General features: G+C 37.2%; 1 protein-coding gene across 2 annotated transcripts in view; it reads right to left on the reverse strand.

Annotated features, from left to right (window-relative positions):
- The window catches only part of kpnb1 (karyopherin (importin) beta 1), a 35,340-nt gene extending 14,325 nt beyond the window's left edge, over positions 1-21,015 (reverse strand). Inside the window, exons 1-16 of one of the 2 annotated variants that reach the window (XM_028818405.2) lie at positions 20,667-21,015; positions 19,578-19,636; positions 16,036-16,218; positions 14,852-15,052; positions 14,082-14,234; positions 13,796-13,855; positions 13,611-13,700; positions 11,545-11,655; positions 11,220-11,321; positions 10,857-11,081; positions 10,543-10,734; positions 4,184-4,314; positions 2,398-2,545; positions 2,090-2,161; positions 1,421-1,565; positions 772-854 (exon numbers count right to left, since the gene is read on the reverse strand). In XM_028818405.2, the coding sequence (XP_028674238.1) occupies positions 772-854; positions 1,421-1,565; positions 2,090-2,161; positions 2,398-2,545; positions 4,184-4,314; positions 10,543-10,734; positions 10,857-11,081; positions 11,220-11,321; positions 11,545-11,655; positions 13,611-13,700; positions 13,796-13,855; positions 14,082-14,234; positions 14,852-15,052; positions 16,036-16,218; positions 19,578-19,636; positions 20,667-20,706 (1,995 nt within the window). In that variant the 5' untranslated portion in view covers positions 20,707-21,015. Of the gene's footprint in view, positions 1-771; positions 855-1,420; positions 1,566-2,089; positions 2,162-2,397; positions 2,546-4,183; positions 4,315-10,542; positions 10,735-10,856; positions 11,082-11,219; positions 11,322-11,544; positions 11,656-13,610; positions 13,701-13,795; positions 13,856-14,081; positions 14,235-14,851; positions 15,053-16,035; positions 16,219-19,144; positions 19,213-19,577; positions 19,637-20,666 lie in introns of those variants that run through there. The other variant, XM_051936224.1, reaches the window with a different exon arrangement.
- Positions 21,016-26,106: the final 5,091 nt, after the last annotated feature.

The following is a 26,106-nucleotide window of genomic DNA, read 5'->3' on the forward strand; positions in this document are numbered from 1 at the left end:
TTTTTCAGCATTTTTTAGAGGAGCGTCCGTATCCTCTAGGCCAGTGTGCGAACAGCCCCTCTGCTCACACCCCCTCCCGTCAGGAGCAGAGAATGTCAGAGCGAGCGAGAGAGAGGAAAGCAAACAATCAAAAATCAACACGTGCTGTTTGATCTTTTAAGTATGCGAAGCACCATGCGGGAAGCATATCGCTTGCAAAGCAGCCACATGTAAGCCCAGCAAAGAAGGGAGCAGTGTGAAGGTAATCTTTCAGCGTTTTTTGAGGAGCGGCCATGTCCTCTAGGGGTGCAAACAGCCCCCGTGCTCACAATATATTTGAGGAGTTTTATTTAATACATAATACGCGCTGTGGTTGGGTAGCTTCTCAGTCATCTGCCAATAGCGTCCCCTGTATGAAATGAACTGGGCAAACCAACTGAGGAAGCGTGTACCAGAAATTAAAAGACCCGTTGTCCGCAGAAACCTGCGAACCAGCAAAAAATCCGCAATATATATTTAAATATGCTTACATATAAAATCCGCGATGGAGTGAAGCCGCGAAAGTCGAAGCGCGATATAGCGAGGGATTACTGTATTCACACTCGTCCAAACCTTGAAGACAGGAAAGATTTAAATGCTCACTGGGGACATGATCATTTTAATGATAACGCTGAAAATGCCCCTTCACTCAAAAATAAGATTCAAACCTTAAAAACATTACAAGAAATGTATTTACTCTTAAAACTAAGCATTCACAAACCCACACACATCCTTAAATAAACAAAATATTACCTGATATTCAGCATAATTTTTTAGTCCAATAGCTAAGAAAGGTTTAAAGGCATCCATGTATTTCAAGAAATCACTGCCAAGAACTGAAAGAATAAGGGAACATTCACCATTAAAGGGCAATTAAACAAATCCAAACCAAACATAAAACAAGATACATTTAAAGATCAGTATTTGTGAGGCACTCCTTGGAAAAACATTTTTCATCTTGAAACAAAAGAAATGTTTTGACAGCACTTCATGAGCACCCTTTCCCACATTTTTCATGTTTAACAAGAAGTAGAAGGTGAATTGGAAATTGCACGTTGTATGAAATTGTTTATTTTTATTTATGTATTTTAAAGAGTGAGATAAGTGATTTGGAAGGAACCACATTAAAACCAACACCACCAATATAATACAAGCAACTTTTAAAGGTTTACAAGAATCTAAAATGAGAACTTTGTGATCTGCACTCCAAGTTTAACTAATCAGTCCTAAAGTATAACAGTGCTACACAAGGTCTTTACTCTTGCAATTTTTCATCTTTCAATTGACAATTTGACAGTTACATAGGACAGCCAACCCTTCCGCTTGTTACACAATTAAAGAAGCTGGTTGCAGTGAGGAAGTAGGCCAAGTAAAAGTGATATTTACAAATCTCTGCCCTCACCTTCAACAAGAGTGCTGACAGCCATAAGTGCATCTTCTTGTACACCACCAGATCCCGCAGTGCTCTGAAACATCCTGAGCAGAGATGCCATCACCACATCTGATATCTGCAGGGCGTCCTGGTGCTGTACTTTACGCAAGACATTCTGTTTAAAAAAAAAAAAAAAAAAAAATCTTCACTAGAAAAGGATAATGAGTCTAAATGCAAAAAACACACACCAGCCCCAACAAGTGCTACTGAATTGCACATATCACATTTGTTAACTGTTACCAATAAATTCAGTTAGTAAATGCATCTGGTAGTACAGCTTCCAGGCCTGCTGTAATGAACTGTAAACTTATGATTAGCTCTATAAGTAACATACTACAGTTACCATTCCCAAAATTAAGCACTGCCTTGGCTGGCAAGGCAAACTGGTAAGCACAATGAGGACCAGAAGCTACACAATAAATTCTATTTCAAGTTTAGTAATTTAGTCCTCAAGTGTAAAATGTCAACATAATTTTAAACAATTATAAAAAGACAAAGGCATCTTTCGTTTTTAAACCAAGGTCATTTTTGTATTAAATGAACCCAGACCAATAATGCATTAAATATAATTTAGCAATGACAAAAATGCACTTAATTATTGGTACAGTTAAATGAATAAAAACAAGTGCTGAATCTCACCTGAAGTGTGGCACACAGCAGGGACTGCAAGTCATTGAACTGGATTCTGTCTGAAGTGCTCTGAATATGAGACTGTAAAACAAAAAAGTAAAACTACACTGTAGATAAATACAAATAAAAACAATGAAAACCACACCTTGAGTCAAGATGCACCACACACCAAGTATCAAGCAGTTTAGTTTTAAAATTCCAATTTCACACCATTTCTTACATTGTTCTAATTGTTGCACTGCATGTATTGCAGTACTTGGTACTTAACAATTGGTTGGTTAACGACTCCATAAAGTGTAAATATCATCTAAATGTACCTCCATCTGCAACACTTGCTGCAGACGTTCCATGATGACAAGAGTGGTTTTCTGTACAGCTGGGTAGCAGTCCTTAGCGCTGTTCTTTACGATTTCCATTAAGGCTTCATATGCTGCACTTCTCAAATTATTCTGGTGACCATCAGGCCTGAAATAAAAAAACAAAGGATATTTAAAAACCAAACAATACACTTCACCTATAGTCTGCATTAAAAAGGTGGAAGCAGGGCCACACCAACAGAGGTAACACAAATTGGAACTCCCAAAAAAAAAAAAATCCCTTATCTACCCTTGTTAAAATTAGTAAAGTTTTTCCACCTATAATGTGAAACCAAGCAGAGAATGTAATTTTCATCAAAGCAAAACAAACTTTTAAACACTGGCAGAAGCCGGCAAAAACAGTACATCAATCTAGCAGTTAAGATAATCTGTATTATAACAATTGAGTTTTTTGTAAGGCTACACTTTAAAGATTTTACTCTGTGCTTTAAGTTGCGAAACCAAGATACTAATATTTCCTACTATGTAATATAGCACAATACGTCCTGGAAACATACTACTTGACTTACTAGAAACAGCCAGAGTGATCCATAAGTATTTCCATTGTCTCAACCCTTTTGCCTGCCGCGTTTTAACAAAATGTTAGTTGTACACTTGTCAATTATTCTGAAGTTACAAATCTCACTTCCACCTGCTTTACACACATGACCCCAACCTTTGAGATCTGTTGCTAATTTTAGGAAATCAAACATTTTAGTAGTAGCTGTGCATTGTGCAACTATACCTGCCCTTAACCCATATTAGGTGTTAACAGATTGTGTTAAAAGGTAAACTGTGTTTTTCAATATAATAAAAAATATACAGATTTCTTAAATTAGTTTCCTCTTCAACACTTCTGACAAAAAAAGCGCACACACACGAGTGTGCAGTTTCAGGACTAATTCTGGAATGTAAAGTAGTATATACAGCGACTTTAGAAAATGTTTTCAAGATGCATATCAAATTATAACTGTCCTTTATGAAGTATTCATTAATGGCTGAATGCAGAAAGTGTTTGCTTTGAGATACCAGCTTAATTAACAATTAATCACTCAATTTCAGAACATCTTCAGTCAAACTAGATGATAACTCCGTGCACTGCAAAAAACTTTCCCATGCCAAATGCAGTATGTCTAATGGATCCAAGTTTCACCTTAGAGGGTCACTTCCGAGAATAACCAAGATGATAACATCTCCTAAAGCATTCCACCAGTGCTTCACATGAATGTGCCATTAAAACACACTTTACACTCCTCTACTCCCAGCAGCACCATGCAGTTTACATGGGTTCCATCCAGCAAAGACCTCACCATTTTCTTCCTGACATTTCGTTAAAAATAAAAAAATCCAGAATTAAGTTGCATCAGTATTGTTCCAAGCCTCTAATGTTCAGTATACTTCTTAGCCAACTGTATCCATATCTTCTTGTAAGACACTTTCACTTTAAATGAATATCGTCATTATTGTCTACTTTATTTAAAGGCACCTGCCTCTTTAAACAGCACTGCTCACATGTATGATCTTGCCACTGATGGAGGAATTTTGAAAGGATATACATTGGGGACAACCAAAAGTAACCATTTAATACATATTAATTGTTATGCTTTCAAATTTATGATTGAACAAACTTTGTAGGAAGTTGTATTATTCAAATCACAGGTCCACCTTAGGATCATATTAACACTGAAAAGAAAAAAGCTCTTAAAAAGTACCACACTATTGGACAGCATTGAAGGTCAATTCTTACCGGTCAGCAGTTTCAAGGAGTTTCTGCACAATCAGCTCAAAAGAGGATGATAAACAGTATGTTGCTGGTTCTTCCTGGTCATCTGCTACATCAGCAGCTTCATAGGCAGCTTCTGCCAGACCAGAAAAGGCCTACAATTATTCAGAAAGGGAATTAAGAAAAAACATTAAGACAATAATTTTGTAACATTAAAAGCATACATTATGGTAAAACAGACTAAAATGTGAATAAGCTTTTGAATTGAGGACCAGCCACTCCTCTCACTTGCTTGTCTTTAATGGTATACTTCTGGATTTTACTTTTCAAAAGCAGCTTGTGAAACTGCACAATTAAATTATCCTTCTGCTTACTGAAGTACTCTGGATATGCACAAATATTTTACACTTTCAGTTTCTTCAGCTTTCAATCTAGGGCTGCTCACCAATCTCAAACCTCGCTTTGTAATATTGATAAGGATGTGAAGCTAGAGGTAAACGAGTTATGAAGGTGAGGGTCTTCAAAACTGTCACCCATGTACTCAAACTGGGTATTGGAGGCCTTAAGATGGAGCCAAACACCCACCCAACATACTGCAAGGTCAAGCAGCAGAAAATTTAAAATGTAGATGGAGCATAAAATAAAAATGTTTGCAAAACTAAACTGACTGGAAGTAAAACCACCTTTTCAAACAAAAAGATGAGAAGGCAGTAGTGGAAAAAAGACAGACCATTATTTTTCACTAGAAAAATTAAGATGCAGACAGTGGGAAAGAATCCTTGTAGAACACATGGATTTTGCATAGGGCTGCAACAATTAGCTGACGTAAATCGACGATGTCGACTACAAAAAATTGTCGTAGATTTTTTTTTTTTTTATTGTCGACACGTCAAACAGAAACTTCAATAGACGCGCCAGTCACAAAGAACCACATTGGTTTTTGTAACTGCAATGCATTACATGAACTTCTGGGGGCAGTATCATTTGTTATTGTTTGTCAAGACTGCACACAGTCCTACCAACGAAGGAGAACATCTGAGGAGAAGAAGAATGTAGAGCAAAATAAACGTGATTGCAATGGCGAGTTGGATAGAGGAGGGGGAAGGAGATGGAAAAGACAAACTTTCTAAAGTGTGGGAGCACTTCACCGAAAAAGAAAAAAAAGTTGAATGCACATCTGAAACGCAAGCATCCTGAAGCTGTTTTAGTGAGTAAAGTTAGTGTCACGTGTTAACGTTGCTGTTTGTACTATAATGTGTATATCAAGGTTTCGACAATGATAGTTAACCCTTAAACCGACACATACTTGGGGGTTAATGCACCCCTGGACGCCAAATACTTTTTAGCTGCACTTTTTAAGTAAACGTCACAATTCACAAAGAAAATGTGAAATTTTAATGGAACACACTTTTTTTTTCATGCAAAGAACATCACAATTATTGCAACACTGATCATTTTACACACTGCAAATGAACTGTAAAAACTATAAAAAAAACTACTGCAACAATATATTATACAGTATGTTCAAGGTGCAACTGAAGTCATTGATGAAATTCAGTAAATCACCGAGCCAACTGCACTTGAGCTGGCTGGCCTGCACGCAAACACACACACACAGGTAAATGCTGATGATTGCAGGCTCATCTAGTGCAGTAGCTGAATCCCAGAAATAGTGGTGCTGGAGTCCTGCCGGGGCCGGCAGTGCTCATGAGCTGGCTGCTCAACGAATGTACAGCACGGACCGATCAGCTCTGGCGTGCTGCCAAATTGATCTGTGAAGCAAATATAGTCGGTTGCGGGGTTCAATGAATGTACGTCGCCGAATATACTTGCCCCCTGCGTGCTGGCAAATTGCACTGAGAAACAACTTTAGCTGGTTGCGGAGTTCAATTAATGTATGTCGCCACATATACTCGACTTTGACGTGCTTCCAAATTGCACTGGAAACCAACCCTAGCAAGTTGTGGCGGTTTAAGGGTTAAGTGAATATAATTTCAGTTATGTTTGTGAACGTGTTTGGAGCTATAGTAAACGAGTGAATAGGAGTAGCTCAGTTGTCCTAGTTTTTTTTTTTCTTCTTTTTTCGTATAATATTTGAGTTCATATGAATAGTAAACTATAACGTTAGGTAACTTGTGTTTTGGACTATATCAGTAATTAGCTTGTTACATATTTTAGTTTATTATTTTTTTTATTTTGGCATAATATACAGTACATGATGTGATAAACTACAACACTTTTCCTTCAGTGTGTGATGATTAAAACATCTGTCTACAAAATCATTCTTGCGTATTCCTGCTACCTCTACTCCTTCTGAGCCTCTTCTCGGCAGCTGGGAACATTGTCTCAAAGAAGAGAGCCAGCGGCACACCAGAGCATGTTGAAATGCTCACATTCTTGCACTGCAATCAGGAATATATGAACTGAATCTTTTGTAAACTTTAAGACACACCAGTGACCATTTTTGGTTAAGTAAATGCACTTTTTTGTTTAAAGACTATATGCACTTTAGTTTGTATTGTTTAATGTATTTTTTATTGTGATGGTCACACTAATATAAAACTATAAAGCATCTGATTATTTTCAAATTCATGTTTCACTGGTTGTTATTTTAATTTGATTATTATTAATTTTAATCGTGTTAATGCAGAGACATCAGGGTGACATTCACAGGTGGACAGACGTGAGCAGATGAGGTAAGACGTGCACTGGAGCCTAGAAAAGGGTGTGCAACCACAGGTCGCAGGCATCAAAATAGTCAGGCATGAAATAATCGTGACTAATCATTAAAAAAACTGAATGATTAGTTGACTACCAAAATAATCATTAGTTGCAGCCCTACTTTTGCATACCATTACGTAATGAGTATTTAATCCTTGTGTTCGTGCAGGGTTACTCTTGGTAGAAAGTGGATTTCTACTAGAGCTGTCACATACTAAAATGGAATTAGAATCTGAACTTACTTTACAGGCCCTTTAAAAACGTAAAATATTCAGAGCTTCCAATACCACCACCACTCGGCTCAATAATACTGCAAGTCGACACTGTTATTTGGTGGAGGACCACACTATGCATAATCAGGTTGCAGCAAAAAATTATGGAAGAGTGATCACTAATGACTAAGCAGCCACTATGTATTTAGGCTAATAAAATAAAAACATAAAAATTAGGATTAGTTACTTAAATCACAACATGCCATTAGGTCCATTCCAATTAAGAAGATACTGACAATTAGAGGGGTCTTTCTTTTTAAAATATGTATGCATTAATGTACTGCTGCTCTGAATTTTATACACATCACCACAACCTGTGGTATAACATTTGCTTGAACCACTTTTAATTCTCTGCTGGTTCCACATCAGACTTGCAGAATCTCCAAATAAATCTGGAGAGGTCTCCCCTAGACTTTCTTGCATACTCATATATGGGGATGGATATTTGAGGAGTAAACCACAAGACGTGTACACAGACTAATTCCAAAAAAATGGTATCGAGTCTAAATCGTTGAGATTCATCAAAATTTCAACATCAAATCTTTAGGCAATTACAATACTTTCCCAATACTTTGTAGCATTTAACACAGAAGACTTATCACTTCTAGATCAAGCCCCTTTGTAATGTTTTACCGGTTAGCTTGCATCATCCTTAATAACAAAGTCCTCTCAAATTACAATGCAACCAACCTTTAGTATATGCAGTTATTTCATTTGTAAAGTAAATAAAAAAAAATCAATGTCCCAATTTATAAAAAGGGCCCACCTTAGTGAAACAACTCGTTCTCAGTCTGTGTGGCCAACGCTAATGACACATGTACAATTGATACTACTAGTAATTTACTTCACCACTAAAAAAAAAAATCCTTAAGCTAGCAAAATGAGAGCAGAATGAGCTGATAATGTAGGATGAAATGTTAAAAACAGACAAGTTGTTGAAGCACTTTTCACCTGCATCTTTTAGACAAGTGCACAAGTTGTAAGAATGTAATTTCTTTGCAGACACACTGATAAAGAAAAAAAAAACCAAACAAACATTTATGTGTTTCATAGGTTCCTCATTGTGGTTACAATTCTGAGGTAGACAGTTATTTTTATGAACATGCCAATAAAAAAAATTAAACAGACCAACCTAAACCCAAAATCTTGAAACCAGACAAAGTAACATACTGATTGCTGATTCTAATCCCTTGTGTTTTTTTTTGGAAGAATCCAGGTTTCTTCCAAGTGTTCGTAGCTATTGTTGCCTAAATATTAGCAACATTTATGTTACCCTCTTTCTTAAACAAAAGCCTCACATTTTATTCATTAAGTCTTGCTAAATAAAACTATTGTTCTCAATTTCTGAAAATATGGCATCATTCTTTTCATTCTATTAATGGCAAATGCAGAGTACTGGATATGTGCTTAGAGTGCTCAGTAAGTACTTGGTATCAGTACCACCCATCGAAAATACTATCCCTCCCTACATGTCATCTCCAAGAAGAAAGCTTTCCACTGCCCTGAAACTGGGTAGCAGTTTCATTCTGTGAAGTGGTAACAAATACTTTAATTTTTTCCCCCCTCTGTAATCAAGGATTTAATGCAGTCTAGTGTACAGGACATGACCTCTAAAGAAAAACCGTAGACCATTTTTTTTTATATAAACACTTTACATACAGAGTTAAAATCAAAACTATAAAATGTACTGTTGCATTACAAATTAAAGTTGTCAGGTCTCAGAAAAAGTAGTAAAGTTGTACATCACGCAGTTCAGAGTGGTGCATGATTTCTCATCACTGACCAGACATTGAAAAAAATATATCCAGATTAATTGCCTTCAATACTACCTTTTTATTGCACAATAAAGTATATTCAAGTTAATCATCTGGATATCAAGATAAAAATTCAAGGATTTTACCATAAGACGATCTCGCAATACAACAGCTATATTCAGGTGAGTCAACAGAAATCAACATTTAAAATAAAAAAATAAAAAAATAAAAAATAAAAAAAAAAACCACACACACACACCCCCCAGACAAACGCATCAAAATGAGTGAGGACAGTCATTTGCAATTTCCTGAAAAGCAAAACACCAGCTACCTTTGCTCTAGAGGTCATCCTGCTAAAGGACTAACAATGTCCCCTTCATAAATCTGAAGATAAAAATCTAGTATTCTATCTTTCACAGGTTACCAAAAAAATCGCCACTTTCTACGTTACAAAAACCACTTTTTCTCCTACACCTAATTACTGCCTCAAGATTGAAAGTGCTTTTGCTCTTGCACTGGTAGATTCAATAAAATTTGCAATATTCCACAGGTTTCAAAAAGAAGAAATTAGGTCATTAGCAAGACAACCTTCTAGTATACTAAATGGTTGTTTATACCACATTTGCATCAATTGTGCAGTGAAGATGACATTATTCAGAAATGTTTATCTATGATACTAACACTGACACAAATGCGTGTATGAATAAACTTATGAAAGCTCAGACAGAATTTTATTTTTTTCCCCAACTACATATACACTGTCCTAAAGTACCAAGTGCAAATATGTGTTACAAAAACTCAGAAATTAACAAAAAGAATGTCATCTGATCCTGGTGTAGATTCTAGGCATTTTGCTTTCGTCACCATTCTATGTATAGTCTGCCTAGCCCAAGATCGCTCCTGTTGCACTCCTACCATTCCCAAATTAAAAGCAGTTAAAACTATGCAGTTTTGTTCTAAACACTTGAAATCCGTCACAAAAATAGACTGTTACATCATAGCTTTAAGAAAGGTTAGTTTTCTTGCCATGTGCATGACCTACAGCTTCCTGGCCATTATAACCACAAGAACTTGAGGGCTTGGATGTGGCAGAACTTTGCAATGCCCACAATGTAATTCTGCATAAATTTGTCTTGTTTAAAGCTGACACTTTTTCAGCTGCCCATTTGTTTGTATGACACATTACCGAATAAAAATTACTATAATTTTTACAATCTAGAAGTACAAAGCAAAAGCTTCAAATTTATGGGTTTATAAATAAAACTACAGCAAAAGTATGGCCCAGAAGAACAAGGGTTAAAAAAGCACATGCAAGAAAAACAAATGCTTCGAAGGCGGAGTGGTGGCTCTGAGGCTAGGGATCATTCGAATCCCGTAAATACCAATAGGGACTCTGCTCTGTTGGGCCCTTGAGCAAGGCCCTTAACCTACAATTGCTGAGCACTTTTGAGTAGTGAGAAAAGCGCTATATAAATGCAAAGATTATTAAAATAACCAACAGGCTTGCAACCAATGTCACTATGCCAGGCGTTTACCTTCAAAAAGTTATGTTATTTCAAATCAACTTGCCATAAAATTTGAAAAACGAATTGGTCATTATGTAATTTACCAAAAGATAGGACTATGGCAGGCTTACCCAACAGACATTAGATGCTACTCTTGGTTCAGCACTAAGCCCATCAATCAAACACTGCAGGAGAGGCGTCAGGTAAACTTCATTAATGGCAGCTTCAGGAAGTAGTTCACACACTCTACCTACCGTCCAAGCGGTGGTATCCCTAACAACCACACTTGGATCTTTCATCAACTCTATTAGAGTTGGCATGGCCTAAATATATAAAGTAAAAAAAGACTGCCATTAGATCACTCAAATAAATCAGCAGTTGCAATAAACATATGAACGAGTGACTATAAATAGAAGTAAAATGCATATCACCAAGATCTACCCACCTGGATAACCAATGGCTTGAGCTGGTTTAGATCAGGCCCTTCAAGAATGGAACCAAACGCCATTACTGAAGCATCTCTATACCTCCAGTCAGGATGTTTGATATTCTCTTTAATAAAAGGTAGAACATGAGGAACCACATCATCCTCACAACAGGTAGCCAGAAGCATGAGGCACACACCAGCAGCTTTGCATGGGTTCCAATCATCATCATCATCATTCTCATCCTGAAAGCACACATTACCTATATTAAAAGGTATGTTCTGTGCTTGCGTAACACACACAGTACAAACAGGTGTTCGTTGAGAAGGTGTTAAATCCTCAGCTCTTAGCAAGCAATCAGACTTTACAGAATTTTTCCTTACCTGTTTTGTCAGAGTCTGTGTGATGATGGGCACAAGATACTGAAGAGCTCCTTTGGCATAGAATTTACTAGTATGCTCTGGTGGTCTTCCCTGTTCAGCAGCCTGTAGGAGAAAGTTTACTAAGCAATTACCAACTTAAATCCCTTTCCTTGTAAAGAAATTCTATCCAAATGAGTAACCTTGTACCTAGGCATTCAGAGAAATCTATTGGCCAATTAATTACAATACATTAAAAACATTACTACATCTGTATGTCATCTTGAACTGCTGGTGTTCATACAAACATTGACCACAAATACACTGTTACCACCATACAGATAGTTACCTCTGAAGCTTCAATGGCCAGATCCATTTCTTCATCACACACATTAGACCAGAATTCAATTCCTTGCAAAGTCACTTCATCAATGTCACTTTTCATAGCCTCAATTGTTATCTTTAGACAGACAAGAAAGAAAAATAAGTTACAAGACCACATTTAACCTCCTTGGGGGTGCTACAGTATTTTTGGTGATCAAACGATTTTATTCGGGGGTTTGGGAATGTCATGAGTAGAGTACTTTCCATTCCCAATCTAACTGAAACATTCTGAACAGAGAGAAAAACTAGAACAATGCATAATTAATGAAACATTTAGTGTAAAAGTGAAAAGTACAGCCTATTTAATCTGCAGCAAACATTTTGCTGGAAATACTCAAAAAAGGAGTTACACTTAGCCTGTCTCATCATTCGGGATGCAAAACAATCTGATGTTTAGCCAAAATACTGCCATCTTGTGTCTCATGAAATGAACAACACTATATTTAAATTGACCCAATACAAATTTAAGCTAATAATGGTCTAGTGTGGTTTAAAATTTTGACAACTCAATTAAACAGTAATTAACATCTCTAGTTTGTACATGAACCTCATGACAATTGTACTAAAATGTGTATAACTTGTAGAGTGAAATAGGATGACCATTTATCTGAAGTGGGGGGTGATTACCCATTTTAACTTATGGTTCTTCATGAACCCGTTAAGCTAATATCCAGACAAAATGTCATCTTAGGGCCAGAAGCAATGTCTGCAATCATTGAATAAGTTGAGTAGTGATGAACAGAATCTTAAGAACTATTACATTAGAGTGAGTGTTTGGTAATAAGTAAGAAAGAACCCCTTCCACTTGTCTGTGCTCATTGTGATTTGACCCTTGGGTACTTGTATTGGATCCACTTTACCAAAAATTAGAACTAAATCCAAGTTCAAATGTTAGAAAAATTAAAACAGACTAGATGTAAAATCCAAAGTGTTAACAAAACTAAGCAGATGGCAGCAACTACCAACAACACTGGTTTAAAAAAGGGGAAATATAAAGGAAACCACAATGCAACCTTTAATATATTAAATTATTTCATTTGTAAAGAATGCAAAGACTAGGTCAATTTATATTTAAAAGTTAAATACAACTGCCTACTCAAGAAAATATTCTGATATTAAACTGAATGGATATGGCAGACATTATTTAAAAACACGCAGAACCCTAACCAGTGTGTCAGGGTAAACAATTTCTTGCCAGTAGAACCCCGTCTTTGATTACCCCTTTCCAGCAAAAGATTGTAATTTTTGTGAAGGGCTGTGTACTCAATATCAGCCAGCCAACAGTGTTCAGTAAGTACTCGGTATTGCCTGTCAAATATGTTCATTTCCACCATGGCTTAAGACTGTACCGTCTAATTCTTTAAGTACTTGTACCTGCACTCCATGGTAGCCTAGCATTTATTTCAAGTAGTCAGCTTCATCCATCACAAAACATTACACCAGTATACACCCAGTGGTAATTAAGCCAGGGACAAATAGAAATTAAATCTGAAGAACTTGCTAGCAGTGTAATAAGGTAAAGAAAAGGCAACTATGGTGGGAACACTAATGTACCGAGGACAGGAAGATATTCGACATACCAGTGAAGGGGGGAATTAACCACAAGCTTTGATCATGTAGTTGTCCCTTAATACCATTTGCTGCAGGATCCTTCTTGAAATATGCCAGATCTATCCATTCAAATTCCTTTTAGCATCCAAAGCATGACAAGCATGAATAAAGCCAGTATGGTTTGGGTGAACCATTTAATACTACTATGCTCTACATCAGATAGCACATTGACAAGCAACTTATTATCCAGAGATACAAACAGCTAGATCATTTTACCTCTTTTCCCATGATGATGTTAAAATTCCTTTAATAAAATGACACTGAATTTGACAGAATGTTTTACATACTGGTCTCAGCATCAAAAGGTTTATGCATCAGGCATGTATCAGCGTGGTGCATGATTTCTCATCACAGACCAGCAAGACCTAGCACTAAACCAGGCACTCCTTAAAAGATACACAGTACCTCTGAGATACTTACTGCAAACAAAGCCTGACCCATGTAGGTCTCCATGTATTGGTAATACAACGACATTATTTTCACCAGGTTCTGCAAGGCAGCTACTCGTACCTTGAAAAGGAACAGAGAGTTATTTTTTTCCCACCTAGTCTTTTAAAAAAAAAAAAAAAAAAAAAAAAAAAAAAAAAAAAAAAAAATTTGCATACCCTTGTATCAGCACACTGTGTTGCTTCACAGACAACCTGCATTATAAAATGCCTTTCACCCTGGAACAACAATAAAAAAAAGTGAAGAACTTCTTTGTCCTTTTAACAATTTAAAATGCATTTTGTTCACAAGTCTCAGAATATGTGGTTAAAAAAAATACATCACACTTCAGCGTGGTGCATGTTTTTTCATCACAGACAATACCGGTTATATAAAAAAAAAAAAAAAAAAAAAAAAAAAAACACACCATGAACCATATTTATTCTTTGGTAAACTAAATATTACCTCTTTATCAAAGTTGGCTTTTGTAAACTCTAAAGAATTGAGAAGAGCATTTGTGGCTGCAAGTTTGACATTGTTGCTGGGCTCCTCCTTTCTCATTCCCTGAACAATAGCAGTCAGAATCTGATTTGCATTGTCTTGCAACTGCTCTGGGTCCTGCAACAAAGCACACAACCTTTGTAAAAGTCAGGCTGTTAACATGCAATCAGTAAGGGTAAGTTAAGTGTCATTCTTAGAAACAATATGGAATACTGAGCTGGCAGGACCAAATCAGTCCTGTGTAAGTGACTGTGGGCAAATTCAACTCTATCCAGAATCAATTCTCAGCCTGCACCAAGTATTGAAAATACCCTAACCTTGATTTAGCATGTTTGGAGAATGGTAAAAATGCAGTATCAGCTTGTAAGTTTATAAGCATGATACTAAAATAGAGCATACAGTAGATATTTAGAATGTTACAAAGCATCTAATAAAATACAACAGATACAAAAGCAACATCAGGACAGCTTGTTTACTGTTTACCCAAATAAGCTTGGGCCAAAAAGCCGCCTCTTAAATTTTTAGAAATTCTACAGTTCCATTACAATAAAAAAGCATGCCATAATGAATGCAGATATCATGGTGGACATTTTTCTGCACTCAAATTTATAATGATCTCATCTGTATACCAACTATATAACACTGTATGCATAGAAGCAAGAACAAACAGAAGCTACAAATAAATATGGTTAAAAAAAAATAAAACTGCAACCAAAACCAAGAAAGACATTTACAATGTCCTGACAGATGTATCCAATGGCTTCCAGTGTTGACTCCCTCATGTGCTCAGTGCTATTAAGTCCAGTAACATTTGCTACAAGCTGTGGGATTAGCTCAGGCCATTGGTTAACCGGGATCTCTGCACAAGCAATGCCAGCAACACATTGTGATGCTGAACTGGGTCTGTAGGTCTCTGTACCCAATGTCTGCAAGACCTATAAAACAAGCAAATATACAATCAGTGAAAATGACATCAATACAAAATTAAACTACATGAAACATTAAATTTGAAAATAGCCATTAATGGCACAGCAATGTTAAAATGTTCAGACGTACACACACACACACACACACACACACACACATATATTATATACAAACAGTATTTCAGAAACAAAGGGAGCTGTCAAAAATCAAATAGAGAGTTGGGCAAAAGAACTGTAAACCTACTTTTGCCCACCTCTGTATGTGTGTATGGGCTTTGTCTGCTTTGAGAGGTTACTATGTTCCTGAAATCCTCTTTGAAAGGTAAACGTTTGCAATTCAAGTACATAATACAAATGAGGAAAAACAAATAAATATTCAATGGCTCATCAAAATTAGCCCCCTTTTCCCCCCTCAAACACCACCAAAATTGACAGTTTAACATTTGCCATCAAATCAAACACTAATGTGACATTATTAAACAATATGAAATAAAAACTAAAGCTGTTTACCTACACTTTAATTACTCCAAATCTCACATTCAGAAGAAAAGCCATTTTAGGCTTTTCAACTGTTAAGATATTTTTCAATCATGTTATTAAAAAAAAAAACAAACAACACATGAGCAACACACAAAAATATGACCAAATTACAGCATTCAAAAGCAACATTAGCTCCAAGAATAACCAAAGCTATGAACTCCATTCTGCACCTTGGGCTGTGGAGGATTACTTAGAATGCTTACAAAGATAATCAGGTACTAGCTCTAAAACAGTGCATCTGAAAATGATCCAAGATTTAGTCTTTGGAAGTGCAAAAATTCAGCTATATTATATTATAGTTCATAAGACGAAACTATTAAATAATTACTTTCTTTGCATACACATTTTTTTATATTTGTAATTTGGAGGAAACCTTTACTAATTAACTCAAACCTGGTACATCTTCATACTTTGTTGAAAACTTTAAGACTTGTTAAATATGGTTTACTTACATAACTTTTTATTTCCCTTCTTGCAGCAGCATCTATGGCAAGCCATCGCTGTTGATACTGTGTTTTTACATCAGGATCCTTAGACGTTAAAGAATTTTTTATCTGTAGACCAGCTGCAACTCTGGCAACCTGACTGTTTCCTGGATTTGCAAGCACTTTGGACAGTTCCACAAGAAAGGTAGGCTGTGAAAAAAGGTACACTAAAGTATTAAAAAGCAAGCATTGTTTGCTCTTTATTGAGTGAATACACAAGCTGAGAAACTATTTGCATAAATTCATAAGTCACATGACAGTTACTCAAAAAAACAAAACACAAAAAAAAAAAAAAAAAAAACACTAAACCAGTAATAGTAAAATCTGCCCACCAACAAATAACTCCTGCACAGCACAAGTCAGCTTTCGTCCCAAGACTCTTAGTCATGATGACCCAAAAAGGGCAGACTTCCATCCTTTCTGCAACAAATTCCATTCTATAGTTGGGACTTACACAACTGGTGTTGCATTATTCACATGTCCGTTATCCATTTGTATGCTTGAAACATGCAATTTTTGCTAAAATATATTGATACTTGCTTCCAGAAAACTCAGAGTACCATAAAAACATTATGATAATACTGCGTTTGAATTAGATAGGACTCTTCCAGTATTTCATTGGTCAAGACTTCGGCCTTAAATTCAAAATGCACAGTATTATGGGAATGCGTCTTTCCTGTTTATCTTGTACAATAAATTGAAAGGAAGTATTAGTAACTTAGCAAAGAATGCATGCATTTTGCAGTTCTGAGCATACGAATAACATGCGGATTATTCGATATGAGTAATAGAATTTTTTTTTTTACCCCCATGGATGTTTTTCATGTTAACCTTATCAATACATTCCATCACATCATTAAATGTTTTACTCTCGTTCTGCATAAAAACGGGATATTAAAATTTTCCTTGGTCAACACTACAAACTAAACTGGGATAACTAACATTTCTGGGTGACGTATTCATTTAATATAAAAGTCAATTCATTTGTATGTCATGTGTGCATTTTAGTAAAAATTCATTTTTAAGTGATGGCTGGCTGAAGAAAAAAAAAAAATCAAAAATCAAAATCAGGGATGCACCAATCGTTTGGCCGCTGACCTAAATCGGACAATTTTTACTAAAAGAAAGACTTGATCGGTGATTGGTAAATTGGCCGATCACAAAATATATGTTCAGCCCCTGCTTTCTTAAGCTTTATGATAATTGCATCTTTTTTGCAGCAAACTTCCTACAGTGTAAACAAAGAGTACTCAAGGCTTGTTTTATCAGAGCTGGCTTTAAGTTAAAGTTGAATAAAAAACAGAAAGAATCTGAGAAGTCATTCTATGCTTTTAGACAAATGGCAAAAAAATCCTATTTTAATGAATTCACACCTTTTTATTTTCTCCTTTAAAATTTAAAAACGCACACCACTTCACTATTTGGACAGCAAGATTGTTTTAAGTGCTGCAGCTTACATCTTTAACAGGAAAGAGAAAGAATTTGAAATTGCTGCTTAGTAAACAATAGGTATGTTAGCTTGTAAAATGTATCTTCTACCTATAAACCTATTAAGCATGTCAGTCTTATTGATAAGCAATTTCTGAACATTTGCAACCTGTGTGTGTGTCATACAGTATAAATTTTGGTAAGAAACAAGTACTACATAATTAAAACGGTATTACACTTCATTATTACACCTCAAGAATTACAAACGTCTAGCTGATGCACTGAAAAACACACTTACATTGTATATTTTAACAACAAAAAAGTCTGAGGGCAATTAATGATTAAAAATGCTTAAAATCAGTAAGTACATGTATATTTAGATTTAAGCAGTGTTTATTGCCAATATTAACTGATTTGTGAGAATGTAATAATTTTTTTGTTAGAGAATGAAAATGACGAAAACTGCTTTTTTAATTTAGCCTTGCAATTATAAAACGGATTAATTTTCTTTTATGCAATATTATGGATACATCATTTTGTACATATTTTATTAATAGGTATTTTAAGGAAATTTTATTTATTTTACTATTTTAACGGTCACAGAACGATAAGCCTTCAGAATTTTGTTAAAACAAAATGAAGTTTACAGTTATGGTCTATAGTTTAATAATAAAATACCAAAGGTGACACTAATATAGAACATAAGGCTTTTGGTTATGCAGGCGTGTTGTGTAAAAAAAGTATTAAAAGGGATAAAAGAAAGGGAAAAAAAGGTTATCGGAATCAGCTGATCAAGTAACATGAAATCGGTAACCAGTATAGGCCTTAAAAAAAACCTGATCGGAAAATCCCTAATCAAAATTTGAACCTCAATGTATCTTGTATACCTACTACAAATGTGACACTCCAGTTGGTTTGGCCAATTTTAAAGCTATAATGTAAACAAAGTTAAAGAATTACACCTTAATGTTTTCCCCATATAGTTTTATCTTGACAAAAAGTACACTGACAGATTGAAAGAATAGCCGAGGACTGAATTGTCCAGTGGACTCTAGCGCTCCACTCTTATTGAGGAGGTTGTCGCTTTATATTACACGTCAGTGATAACACCTGGTTACACTAAGGTTAAGATTTAGATTGGGGAAGGATATCTGACTCGAGTCAAGTAAAGCAACTGACAAAAACCTACATGCAAATCAACTGGCTGTCCAGCAGAACTGCTGAATCGCAGAGCTGCAGTCTGTACCTGGACCCATCTGGAATTGCGCCTAAATTGGACCAACTTAAAGGTTAATAGTTAATTTCTTTGAACAAGTCGCTTATTGTTAAAAAAACAGTAAAACCGAGTAATGTTCATTATATTGCATTTTCATTTGGTGATGTTACAATTACAATATCATTATATACTGTATTATTCGATTCATGAATAAAATGTGCGCCGAAAACCAATGGTACTTGAGTCTAAAAGAATCGTATACAGTATATCAAAAGCACGTTTTCTCCAATTTGACCTCACACGTACCCGATCCTATTGCACAGACACAAAGAAGCAGCAACTTCTTACTAGCCTAAAGTACGCTTTGTAATCCAAAGCACAGCTCTCGCTCTCTCTCTCCACTCAATACATCACTTAAAACAATCCACTTACAACCAACGCCAAAAACCTTTCCAAGACCGAAGCGTCTCCATCAGGACTGGCGCAATCCTCCCGCTTCCCACCTCCCACATGGCTGAGGAACGGCCCTGCTCACTCTCAACCTAGTCTCACGCTAGCTCCGCCTCTCAGTTGAGCAACCTCTCTGGGATTGGTCAAAATATCAAATGTCACAAAAACCCAGGCATGCAATTGAAAAGAAGCGCGTCAATCAAAAGAAAAAAGGCCCTCACGCGCCGGCGGAACCCAATGTAGGTTGCGCCGGCATGGCGGTTTTTCATTCAAGGGCCCTGCCTTCTCCGCAGGAAAAAAAGCGCTAAACGTTCGCAACTGAAATAATTTTGCAGAAAATGCCCACCTGCTCTCCCACTTTATATCATACCGATCACAAAGCAACTTAAAATGAATGATTGTTATTGGCACCTACCAAATTCTCAATGGCTGCCTGCTCCAGAAATTTCTGTGCTGCTTCCAGTTCATTGCGATCTATAAAAATACACATGTATGATGGGGTTAGAAATTCCTTAAAAGTGTCAAATACAGATTAGAAATGTCTTGAATCAATGTACAAAAGAATCCTTCGTGAAAATAAAATCAAATTTACGTAGATTACTTCTAGATTCGTATGTATAAATGACCGGCACATCCAAACGTTATCTCACATTTGTAAAACTTCACTGAATCGTGATTAGCTCTTGTTTAAAAAAAAATGTACTCGCACTACAAAAGTGCTAAAACACAACAAGTGTATCACCAAAAAACACGAAAAGTGGGAAACCCAAACAAGATACAGTATAACTTGGAGACGCGTTTCAGTATTTGGTACACAACCATTCACTTTTTTTTATTTCTACATATCTTTTTGATATTAAGTCACTTTTGGGGATCATCCATGCTTGCAAGCCATTTTATTAAATTAAAAGGTTATTTGTGAGAGTATTTAAACGGATCGAATATCAAATTCACACACTACTAACTCACCCCGCCCCAAATATTTCAAACGGTGGGAAGTGAAGACTCACAAAAAGCGCTAAAATAACACTTTAATCAAGCGGTTTAAAAAGTTCACATTTGCTCATTCAAGCATTATTTACGTCGACACCTGTACGGCCCTAATCTCGCTCAAGCCACGGTGCCTTTTGGTCAACCGTTTTGTGAAGTCTCCTCCAAAAAGACATCACGCTTCCTTTAGATGCCTAAAAAAACCTAGGCCGGATTGTAAAGAGCACAGAAAATAAAAACACTCAAGCAAGAACTCAAAAAATAAACTTGAAGGTAAATTACACAAAGAACGAACCATTTACGCCCGCAAACTAATTAGCAAGTGGATTTTTGAAACAATTAAGAATGTACTTCATCGAAAAGCCGGTCTCGTGCAGGCCGGAATCCATCCCCTCCCTTTTTTTTCAAACCAACTTTTTTTGCTTTGCGGGCGCGATTCTACCAAAACGGTGGCGACCCCACACCACTGGCGGATATCGACTGAAAAAGTTGGTCGGTACGGGTGTATAATCACCTGGAGAGACGGTTTTTTCGAGGATTGTGATGAGCTCCATTCTGTCTGGACGCCTCCACTGCAAGGAAGAGCAGCAGAACACACCAACACACTCAGCCGGATTATTTTCTTCGCCCCTCTCGCTACTTAATGTATAATGTGTCACTAACAGAATGGACAGTACATGTACAACTACTGGATGCACGCTGCTGTATTCCTGCCAGTAGACAGACGCTTACAATGTTCTAAAAAACAAAACAAAAAACAAAAAAAAGTGTGAGTGTGTAGATCTTTCGGGTTTCCTTTTTCCGGAGCGGCACTCCTGTGCGCTCTCAACCTGCAGTCGGAAGGGAAAGAGCCAATTCACTCTCGCGCGGATGAATATCACGCGTACTCCGCCGCAACGGCAAACGCAAGGACGTCACCACTGTGCGTGCGCAGCACGGAGTTTGCCGCGTGCGCAGATCGACTCGAGCTTCGGCGCGAATTGGTGACGGATTAGGCACAGGATGTAAGCTGGAGCCAATGAAACAGTGAGCTATTGCCTGTTATCACATTTAGAAATACACGATTTTGTTTTACAGTAAACACTGGATTTAAAACGCGGAGTTTGCTGCGTGCGTGGAGTTTGCGCGGTCTTTTCGCGTTCCCGCGTTGTTTTCTTTCTGTTAGGTTGTTGGGCTCCTCCAGGGGAGTGCGGCAGCAGACTGGCATGCCGGGCGATCCCGCGAGCCTGCTGATGGGACTTCACAGCCTCAGTGGATGGATAAAATACACGGCATTTTTAGTATCGTAATGTTTGCTTTTACATGTTCCTGTAAATCACATTCATTTTAGATTTTGAATTTACAGAGCGTCAAATTCGCGTGGATATGTCAAGGACCTTTGGACGCCTTTGCCAACCCATTTCTTTTTTTATAATCAGGGTTGATGTTTATTAGCGTTTTCAACCGAATTCCCGGTAGTCGCACGTATTCTATAGTTCCTATTTAAACTACTGTTAACCGTCAGTGCTGCATTTGTTTTTATTTGTATTGCTTCATTTTACCGCCCAGTCTGTATATTCGATACGGACATCTGGTACCCAAAGTGCATGGTGGTGGTGGTGCGTGTTGCTTATGATGCTTTATAAAACAAAAAATGATTGATATAATAAGATGCCTTCCTGTGTGTCTTTTATTCCTCTCTTGTCATAAGGTTGCGCAATCTCACTTTTAACAAAAGCAATAGTTTCAAGGTAACGAAATGAAAGGCACTATATAAAATACATATACAAGGGTAACAATTCTGATCATGTTAAAGGTGCTATAGGCGAGATGTGTTAGACGTTTAGAAATATTGGTATAATTGCCATAGTTTTAAGTTCTTAACTCTGTTTTGTTGTTAAGCAATCAGGTCAGTTAGAGGTCACATAATCCATTGATTGTGAAGCTGGCATGAACACAAATCTACAGCCACAAAAGACCCAGGACTGAACTTGGAAACCACTGATCTTTTGCACAATCCCCTATCTATCTATTTATTATATAGTGCCTTTCCTATCTATCTATCTATCTTGTCTTACAGGTGTCCTCACAGGTGGCGCAGTGGTAGTGCTGCTGCTTTGCAGTAAGGAGACTGTGGAAGATTGTGGGTTCGCTTCCCGGTTCCTCCCTGTGTGGATAGCGCTTTGAGTACTGAGAAAAGCGCTATATAAATGTAATGAATTATTATTATTTGTCTTAGGCTGAACCTGAATAGGGATCAGTCTATATATCATAGGAGTGTCTTGTAATTTTGTAACCCACTTATCTAGACCAGGGTCAACGGGGGACTGGAGCCCATCTCTGCCGGCATAAGGCAGGAACAAACCCTGTGCAGGGCATCAGTCCATCGCAGGGCGAACACACACTAAGGCCAGTTTCACCGTGCTAATTCACCAAACCCCAATGTCATTGGACAGTGGGAGGTAACTGAAGCAGTCAAACACTGAGATGCAAACCCCGGTCTCCTTACTTCCAGGCAGCAGCAACACCACTGTGCAATTGTGTCGTCCCCTATGTATCATAGTGCCTTTCATATATTGCTAACATTAAATTAGTTAATGGATCATTGGAATAAAGCTTGTTAATAATAACAAGTGCATATCTCTGTTTGTCAGAAATAAGGTGTCACTATGGCCCAGACCAGGCTGCACTTTAAAATATTAAACAAACTTGTATAAGAGTAATTCTGTATTGCATGTGTGTTAACTGCAGACGCTTTGCACTTTTGAGCTTCAAGCGCCAGTATCACTTATGGTTTAAGTCTTTAGCTGTACAGTAGATGTTGTAAAGTCTTTTGGGTTAGGGGCTGTTCAGCACTTGAGTTTAACAGAGGATGAATAGCATTTTAAAATGGATAAATCATACAAAATATAAAACATTAAATCATATTTGTTTCACACATACAATATATAGGTTTTCTACCCCTATAAAACTCACTAAATTATTTTTTTTTAACAGTGCACTTTTGTTCCACTGATTGTATTTGCCACTGAGCAGCTGCAGGTTAAGAAAATGGATGGTTGAATGATATATATTTGTGTAATAATTTCATACTTTCATCTGGAAGCATTGAAGTTTACAACTACTTTTGATTTTTGTTGAAGTCTCCTGTCTAGGCATTCATAATCATTTTTTGATGGTGCCCTGCACATTTTATTAAACCTGTTCATCCTTTCCATTGATAATCAATTACTTCCATAGCCTTCAAACAGTTTGCAGGAGAGCCACAAGATGGAAATCCTTTATAAACAATTCTGCATGTCATCCGTGATACATATGTAATGCTAGTTTGGGTTATTTGACACTTGTTTTGTCCTTTTAATTGAGAAGTTAATAAATTCCAAGACTGAAAGATGCTTAGCCAGTTTTGTTTACTCAACACCTGATGCTCCTTTCCGAATATGATTTTAAAGAAATTAATTGGGACATACTAGAGTCAGCTGGATGTTGTGTATTACATTGAAATGGCATTCATCCTACACCAGCATACAGAGGAGGGCAAAAATATGTTTGTTTGATTTTGTTGCATTGTATTCATTTGTAATTCACAGATATATTATTGACTGCCCATTACTGCTCTCCCTAATCCTGGATCCACTTTCAGTTTTTAGTGGGGGAGCCTTCTGTGTGGACCTCTCCTCTTGTTCCTATGGACACAACCTATTGTCCACAGCCATTGTCAGATCACCTTAAATTGCACAGGATCCTGTTATTATGATTCCTACCTTGTTGCTATGTTTCTCTATAATCCTCCAATGATAAAAGCCAGCTCATAAGATGACCAGGTGAATTTTTTGTAGCGTGTCTCATCTCCTTTTTCTATGCCACAGAGGGAGTAGACCAACAAGGCAGCCCAGACTTCTCTGACCCTAACAAGTCTCAAGCTCACCTGTGAGACATTTTGTATGTTCACAGGCTAGGTGAGAACAGTGGACCTATATAAAAACCTATATAAAACCTTGGTGGGAATAGGGAGACCAGGACGTAGGAATGGAGTCCACCTAGGGGCTGGGTGTTTCATGCCACGGTCTGTGGGATTTTCACCAGCAAGGTAAAGAGTCAGATGCAGCAGCAGTCAAGAAATAAGTGTGTGTATTCTACTAATTGAAATGGACACATATAGCATATAACCTTTGAATGCCTTTATTGCAATATTTCATACCTCAAGACTTTAAATCGATGTGGCACAGCAGTTGGCACACCTGCCCCTTAGTCTACACAATTCTGGCTTCTTCTTTACCTCCTCCATCCCAAAGATAGGTGCTTAATTATTTAGCAAATCAAATTTTTCTGGTATGAGTGAGTGTGTAATGCGATAGACTGGAATCCATTTGGTTCACTGTGACACTGAACTGGATTAAGTAGTGTTGGAAAATGACTGAACAACACACTATGATGCACAACAGCACACAAATGACAGTGAAGTATTAAAAGGTAGGGCAAAGTGCAGGCAAAAGAGGAAAACCAAAACGAGAAAGAAGAACTCGGCACCAACACTCTGCACAATGATGAATCTGCAAACTGCTGATCGTTGAATTTGTATGTTCTCAGCAAACTGAAGAACAACTGAACAGTGAAATTAGAATTCTGCATCTCTGTGAATTATGGCAGTGGCCACCACAATAATGGGCACCTCTGCTCCTTGGTAACTTATTAAGGGGGTGGAAGGCAAGCATTTGTAAAAAGCCCATTGGTTATAACACCAAATACATTGGAAGCTTCTGTCATCAATGACAAAACGATTCAATCTTTTGTTTCCACTTTCCAGTACCTACTTAGGATAGATTTCACCAGCAGAGTGTTGATCATCAGAACAAAGACTTACTCAACTATAACTGCCCATAGGTAGCTCACAGTTTTTTCCTCCAGTAAAACACTTTTGTTTTGTTGTCAAGTGGCCATATCTCAATTATAATTTTAGTGGACTTTATCAGTTCACCTGATTTAATATTAATCATTGTAATTCCTTTTTTAAAATATTTAATATAGTTAACTTGTGCCTGTATGTTAATGTAACAATTTACTGTTATTGCATTGTGAATTTCCCATTGGGATTAATAAAGTATCTATCTATCTATCTATTACAGTGCAGGCGGCACAGTGGCGCTGTGGGTAGCGCTGCTGCTTCGCAGTTAGGAGACCCGGGTTCAGGGTTCATGTTCTCCCCGTGTCTGCATGGGTTTCCTCCCACAGTCCAAAGACATGCAGGTTAGGTGCATTGGTGATCCTAAATTGTCCCTAGTGCATGCTTGGTGTGTGCCCTGTGGTGGCCTTGCACCCTGTGTTGGCTGGGATTGGCTCCAGCAGACCTCCATGACCCTGTAGTTAGGATATAGCAGGTTGGATAATGGATGGATGGATGCACTACCATGCTGTGCTAAGAAGTGCTACTGGGCCTCTACAGCTATGCCTCTTCTTATGCTGCCTGTCATCACAACCATTGGTTAAAGTATATGTAGTGACAAAGGTATTTCTTTAGAGGCACTATTCATTAAATGTGCATTCAGTTTATTCTATGTATTGTTCTGCCTCAGTAGCAGCAGTCTGTACCTGTTAAGGTGTTTAGTCTCATGGCTTGACGAACAAAAAGTCATTGTTAAAACCAAAACATGAATTCACACAGCCCTGAATCAGAAGAACAACACAAAAAATAAAAGGCACTTCTCAGCTCCAGTTAGCATTTTACAGTTTTCTACATCTGTTTATTTAAGGGAAAAGTTAACACTCGACTTTGTCTGGGTACCCAAGCAGTGATGTCTCCTTCATAGATTGTTAAATGTGGTGAAGATGAGTCAAGAAGGGGTCTAATGCCAGGAGCCACAGGCAGATGAGGACTGTCCACAACTGTGTGTGTTAAAACAACAAATGATACAGGGTTGGAGGGGGGGACAAAAAAAGAAAAACACAGGAGGTGAGATGAAATTAAAGCAAATATT

The sequence above is a fragment of the Erpetoichthys calabaricus genome, chromosome 14, assembly GCF_900747795.2.
Source record: "Erpetoichthys calabaricus chromosome 14, fErpCal1.3, whole genome shotgun sequence".
Taxonomy (NCBI): Eukaryota; Metazoa; Chordata; class Cladistia; order Polypteriformes; family Polypteridae; genus Erpetoichthys; species Erpetoichthys calabaricus.